Genomic DNA, 6695 nt, shown 5'->3' on the forward strand with positions numbered 1-6695 from the left:
TTTCAAATTTCAGCCTGAATGTGATGGCTTTAGCCACTGCAACAGGAAGTTGATCTGTTGAGGAATTTCTGTGACAGATCTCTGTATCTTTAACTGAGACTTTGACAATTGCATATTCAAGTGAGTGCAGCACACTGCCACATGAGCCAATCAAGAAAGCTGCGCGCACCCATTGGCTGTACTATGAGGAGTTCTGTGTACTGCGAGGGGATGGGGTGGGGGGTTCTATGTAGAAAGGGCTGGAGCAGGGTCTCTGCTATGCTCTCCCATCTCTCTAGTCAGCAGAACGAGCAGTGGAGCAGAGCAGCGCAGCATCCGCAAACGCAGCATCCAGGATGATGCCTGTGCTCGATGGAGGACGCACGAGAATGAAGTGCTGAGGAGAACATGGACGCGCTCCAAAGAGGAGAGAGTAAGCTGTAAAGAAAAGACACAGCCTGGGTAAGAGTGGGAGACAAGAGCGACCGAATCATCGCAGCTGTCTGTCTGAGAACCACTGCAGCAAACACTAAATCTGGGACTGTTAGACCAACCCTCAGTACAGCGATAAGGGAGGAAGGGGTGAGTTGAGGAGCGGATTTCGTCACTCTGAAGCGGCAATGGGATTCCCAAGAGCGGATGTAAGTTTATACAGAAAAAAAAGTGGATCATAAATGTGGACTTGCGTCTTCAGAAGAAATAGAGATGAGCAAGTTTTGAACTCTCATATAGTGGATTAGTGAGTGCTGCACTGCGTCCCAGTCGTGCGACCTGCACTATCCTCTTCCCAGGTCCTCCCTCTCAGCTGTCTCCCCTCGGTGAATGTCCTTTCTGCGCTCTCTTCCACTGCTCTGCAGTTGAACACACTCATGGTCGATGCCAAGGGAAGGAACATGAAATGTCTGACTTTCTTCTTAATGCTGCCTGAGTCAGTAAAGAGCAAGTCAAGCAAAAGCTCCAAGAAGGGCAATGCCAGTGGTAGTCCCAAACTGCCCCCCGTCTGCTATGAGATTATAACTCTGAGAAACAAAAAGAAGAAGAAGATGGCAGCGGACATATTTCCCACCAAAAAGCCGGCACCTGCCACCACTGTACAACAGTACCAGCAGCAGAACCTCAACAACAACAACACCATACATAACTGTAACTGGCAAGGACTCTACTCCACAATCAGAGAAAGGTAGGCGACCGCAGCGACACATTTGTGGCTCTTCAATAAGAAACAAAGAAACAGAATATTAAAAAAAGAAAAAAAAAACGAAACATCATCTCAGTGTGCATGTATGAGTGAGTGTTCCCTGCACCCTGCCCTTAATCTGTTGGGGTTATTCTCATTGACACCACCTTTGCGCCTGCAGACATTGCCGCTCTAAAAGAGGTTGCACTTTATATGCACAACAGGCCCAGATTGTTCTTTCCTTAGGGCAAAATATTTACCCTGGCCTGACGGCAAAAGATCCCAGCTGTCCAGTGCAAAATGTGTTTGTTTTTTTTTGTTTTGTTTTGTTTTTTTCCCCCCGGCTTTGTTATCTATCTAGAACATTTTGTGTACCTACGACAGTGACATGCTGCTCTGCTCAGTAATACATGAACACAGATTAATTGTAGACAGCTTCAGTTATACTCTCATTTATGAAGTGACAGCCGTAACCCTCACATTTAAAGAGGCAGAAATGTTTAAGCAAGTACTTGTAAGAAGTCCCAACACATATATATTCTGGTGTTTTATATCTTTCATCTCATTTCAATTCCAATTTTTTCTTATAACCCACAAATGCTAAAAGCATTATATCCTTTAAAGTAGTTTTTTTTTCTCCCTTTGTTTTTTCAGAAATTCTGTAATGTACAACAATGAACTGATGGCAGATGTTCACTTTGTGGTGGGTCAGCCTGGGAGGACCAAGCGGTTGCCAGGACACAGAGTAAGAATGCTACAGTCATTAGGTTGAAAACAAACATATGAGCACAATCAGCATTTCATAGACCTTAATCATCACTTCACAGAACTCAAATCCTTTGTGCTCCGCTCCCGCTTCCGCACGACACAGTATGCCTGTTCGAGACAGTCCTCAATTATTTATGTAAATGAGTCTGAGGGAAAAAAGAGATACTTCATCCTTGTTCTTTACAAGAGGAACTTCTACTTCTTTGTGTCATCTTGGGGGGAAAAATGCAATTACAGTATTCATCCTTTATTCGACTGAAAACACTTTATTGATATAGATAATCAAGAAGCTATTCTACGATTGCAGCACAAGGTACGCATTACAAGGAGCGATAATTTTAATCAAGGCTATTTTCATCCTTTTTTGACTTGTTGGGAAGTGGTTGTTCGACATTCGATGGCTCATTCTATTCACTCCGTCAAGGCTTTCTGTTCCAAGATGTTACCATAAATGATTAATTACGCTTTATGCCTAGACAATGGGCATCACCTTAAAACATGTCTGTTCTAGGAGGATACATGATAAAATTCACATTAAGTCAGAGATTAATTTTCGAGGCACAAAAAGGCTACCCTGTGTTGTCACATTCAGATTAGCCCCGTGTGAGCAGTTTTGTTCTCATCTTGATGAGACCCAAATGTATACTCTATTACTGCTGGCTGCAGATTATTTAGTGCACTTTGAGAAGTCAGTTATGGAAAGACATGGTGGATGACTGGACTGCATTTAAAAGATGAAACATTATCCCAGTTGGATTAAATGACAGCCAATGCAGCATTTTTTATTGTCTCCATTGGGCACTTATTGCCAAGAGCCACGAGGTGCGACTAAGCACATTTTAAACTGACTTGTAACAAAGATTCAGTCCATTGCTATATTACGCACTTACTGTATAGTAGGAATACTGTATATGGCACACATGTTACAACCAACTTGCACTTAAATTGTGCAATATTCTACCCTTTCTACCCTCAAACACAAACTGACATTGTACACGACTATGTGGCATCATTCATGGATTTGTTCGCATTTCTAATATTAGTCTCAGCATTATGTTTCAGTTAATTTAGTCAAGCTGTGATTAGTCATTCATTTCAGGAAATTGAATTTTCACCATTCAATGGTGTGATTACAAATGTATTTTATTTCTGTCAGATGCAATTTTGTTTGTTAGAAACATACCTCTCCATCCTGACGGTAAGTAGTGCTCTATCAGGGTGAACGCTGCTCATCAGAAGGGGAAACCGAACAAACGCAACTGACATTAATTACAACTAGGGAATCATTCAATAGCTGTGCTTTAAGTACACTTTTTCACATTCACAAACTATTCCAGTTATATTACAACTAATCAGGTGAAAGCATCTCTTGATTAAATCAGATATCTGTTGAGTAAATGAATGTTTGTTTTTTTCCCCATTTTCTAACAGTATGTCTTAGCTGTGGGCAGCTCTGTGTTTCACGCCATGTTTTACGGTGAACTCGCTGAAAACGACGATGAGATTCATATTCCGGATGTGGAACCAGCTGCCTTTTTGGCAATGTTGAAGTAAGCATCCTCTTTCCTGATTGGCCAATACATATTTATTGGCCATTTGTCATATTATCAATATCTGTCTTTATTCATTTAGATATAAATGATTTCCTACATCAACATTATCACATATGTATTTTTCTTTTCAAATCCTTCATTTGTCACATCACTATCGGGAATTCAGTGACTAAACAATAATGCATGTGTATTATATTAAGGTGGTGTTAGCATGGAGTGGGACAGAACTGCACCGAATCACACTGAGAGGCGTTGCAAATATTTTATTACCTAATTTGGCTGAAGCAACGATCTCACTTTCCCTCCAAATAGTATGGCGTCAACTAGTACACCACTACAGACTACAATGACATACTCCATGCTGTAAAATGAATATTCCTCTTGCAGTTTCAATCAGTAGGCACAATCTCATGAAATTGTGCATCTTAACAATGTTGTCAGTGATCCTATTCAAGTTGCTTTGAGTGGATGGAGCCATAACAACATTACTGTCATTGCTTGCAAATCCCCCCAAAATTTCAAACTATAACAAGGGAATGCTTGCATTTTCATGTATTATTTGCAAACATGGACCACTGTCAGCATGTTGATACAGTGCTACCTCGACTTACAAGGGACCCGCTGAGGAATTGTTAGAGGGAAGAGCTGCCGCTCAGCCGATTATTCGTCTTGAGTGAAGAGCAAAATTTAATTAGCAGGTGTTAAATGATGTCAATGAACTTCACAGCAAGCAGAACAAGTGCTTTTTTCAAGCTTTTTGTTGCAATCTCTACAGTGTTTAAAGTTGACATTTAAATATAGAACAAATAGAATTACACATGTATTCATTCAACCTACATAATTTACAGAAGACTGCTAGCGAAATACTAACATTGTAAAATGCCATAGATGGGCTAACAACATTATAATATTGCAGTAGTTACAAACCTTTACGCAACTGGTTTTGAACACAAACAGTGCAACACTTTTAATTTAATTATGCTATTACGTTACGTTTTTATGAAATGAAAACATTGTGGAAAAGGGCCCTCTTGGGCATTGCCACAGAACAAAAACTCATAAGACACCATTAATATCACGTTAATTTTCACCACTGAATTAATTAAAATGCTATTAATCTGTTCCAGCAACAAAGTAACACTGGATTATTTTCAAGTTCCTAATAAAGTAATAGCATTGTAACATGAATATGAAAACAAATAAAAGACAAAAGCAATATAACTACACAGGGGAGTAAATTTGTGTGTTGATGTGAATTAAAGTGGAAAGGCCTCGTGAATGGTGTCAGGAACCAGGACTCAGTCACGTTGCTCCGGTTGGTTCAGTGTGAGGTTTCCATGCTCCTCTAATGTTTTTTCGTCCACTTCCTTCCAGCAGCATCATATAGTAACACTTGTATGTCGGAGTACTCGTGGGCCAAGGTGTCGCCTTATGGATAGCAGCAGTCCTTGCTTTCAAAGTTGCATGCTCTCTAATGAACAAGTTCATCATAGCAAACCACGTTTGTGTCAACAGGTACATCTACTGTGATGAGATTGACCTGAGCGCTGACACAGTTTTAGCGACTCTTTACGCTGCCAAAAAGTACATTGTTCCCCACCTGGCACGTGCCTGCGTGAACTTCCTGGAGACCAGCCTGAGCGCTAAGAATGCCTGCGTGCTGCTGTCCCAGAGTTGCCTGTTCGAAGAGCCCGAGCTGACTCAGCGCTGCTGGGAAGTCATCGACGCCCAGGCCGAGCTGGCGCTACGTTCTGAAGGTTTCTGCGACATCGACTCCCAGACCCTGGAGAGCATCCTCCAGCGAGAGACACTCAATGCTAAAGAGATTGTTGTCTTTGAGGCGGCGCTCAGCTGGGCTGAAGCGGAGTGTCAGAGACAAGAGCTCACCTTGTCTACTGACAACAAGCGGAAGGTTTTGGGCAAGGCCATGTACCTGATACGCATTCCCACTATGGCTCTGGATGACTTTGCTAATGGAGCGGCCCAGTCAGGCGTGCTGACACTTAATGAGACCAACGACATCTTCCTTTGGTACACTGCTGCCAAGAAGCCTGAACTTCAATTTGTCAGCCAGCCAAGGGAGGGGCTGACACCCCAGCGCTGCCATAGGTTCCAGTCCTGTGCCTACCGAAGCAATCAGTGGCGTTATCGAGGCCGCTGTGACAGCATACAGTTTGCTGTGGACAAACGAGTTTTCATTGCGGGTTTCGGACTCTACGGCTCCAGCTGTGGATCAACAGAGTACAGCGCCAAGATAGAGCTCAAACGTCAGGGAGTCCTGATGGGACAAAACCTTAGCAAATACTTCTCAGACGGCTCCAGCAACACTTTCCCGGTGTGGTTTGAGTATCCTGTGCAGATTGAGCCCGATACCTTCTACACCGCGAGTGTGGTTCTGGATGGGAATGAACTGAGCTACTTTGGACAGGAAGGCATGACAGAGGTGCAGTGTGGGAAGGTGACATTTCAGTTCCAGTGCTCTTCAGACAGCACTAATGGCACAGGTGTGCAAGGAGGTCAGATTCCTGAGCTTATTTTCTACGCCTGACGTTTGTACTTGAGATTTAAAAAAAAAAAATCCCTTTGTGTAGCGTGGCCCGTTGTTTATTCCCCCCCCCCACCCCGCCCCACTATTGTTATACACTGTTTAACTCATGAAAAAGTCTTATGTGTGTTATGTGTGATTTAGGTGTATGGTTTCCCTGATGAGGGCGTAGAAATACATATACAGATGAAAATATGAAGAAATCTATCTTGCACTTGATGTGCATGTACATATGGATATATGTAAATTGTTAAAAGTATATGAGGGAACACTGAGGCTGACAGAAATAACTTTTATGATGACTAGCTAGACTTAATATTATTTCTATGTTTGCATAGAATGCACATATATAGCAGCAATATGCCACATTCTGTATTCTCTAATGAGTTCATGCGACTGTCTGGATTGTCAACTTTGGAATGGAGGGAAATATAAATACATCTACTTATAGTCAAAGTACTGTGTTTAACACTCATCAAGCATTTGTATTAGAGGCATCATGCTGCTTTTTGGTACTTTGAATCTACTAATGGTGAGAGGTCTTAGATTAGGGAGTGCTATGAGACACTTCTTTCCCTCCGTAGCATGTTGCTCTGCACTTACAATCACCCCTCTCACATCAGTGTTGTTATGCTCACAGGAAATATACATACATAAACGATGATAATTTAAA

At 42.0% G+C, this 6695-nt stretch overlaps 1 protein-coding gene across 1 annotated transcript; it reads left to right on the plus strand.

The window, feature by feature from the left end:
• The first annotated feature begins 802 nt into the window (after nt 1–802).
• btbd3b (BTB (POZ) domain containing 3b) lies at nt 803–6025 on the plus strand. Its single transcript, XM_061837166.1, has 4 exons — nt 803–1159; nt 1811–1901; nt 3356–3474; nt 4993–6025. Exons 1-4 carry the CDS (start codon nt 849–851, stop codon nt 6023–6025), a joined length of 1554 nt encoding a protein of 517 aa, XP_061693150.1. The 5' UTR covers nt 803–848.
• Nucleotides 6026–6695: the final 670 nt, after the last annotated feature.

Source organism: Syngnathoides biaculeatus, chromosome 12 (assembly GCF_019802595.1).
Source record: "Syngnathoides biaculeatus isolate LvHL_M chromosome 12, ASM1980259v1, whole genome shotgun sequence".
Classification (NCBI taxonomy): domain Eukaryota; kingdom Metazoa; phylum Chordata; class Actinopteri; order Syngnathiformes; family Syngnathidae; genus Syngnathoides; species Syngnathoides biaculeatus.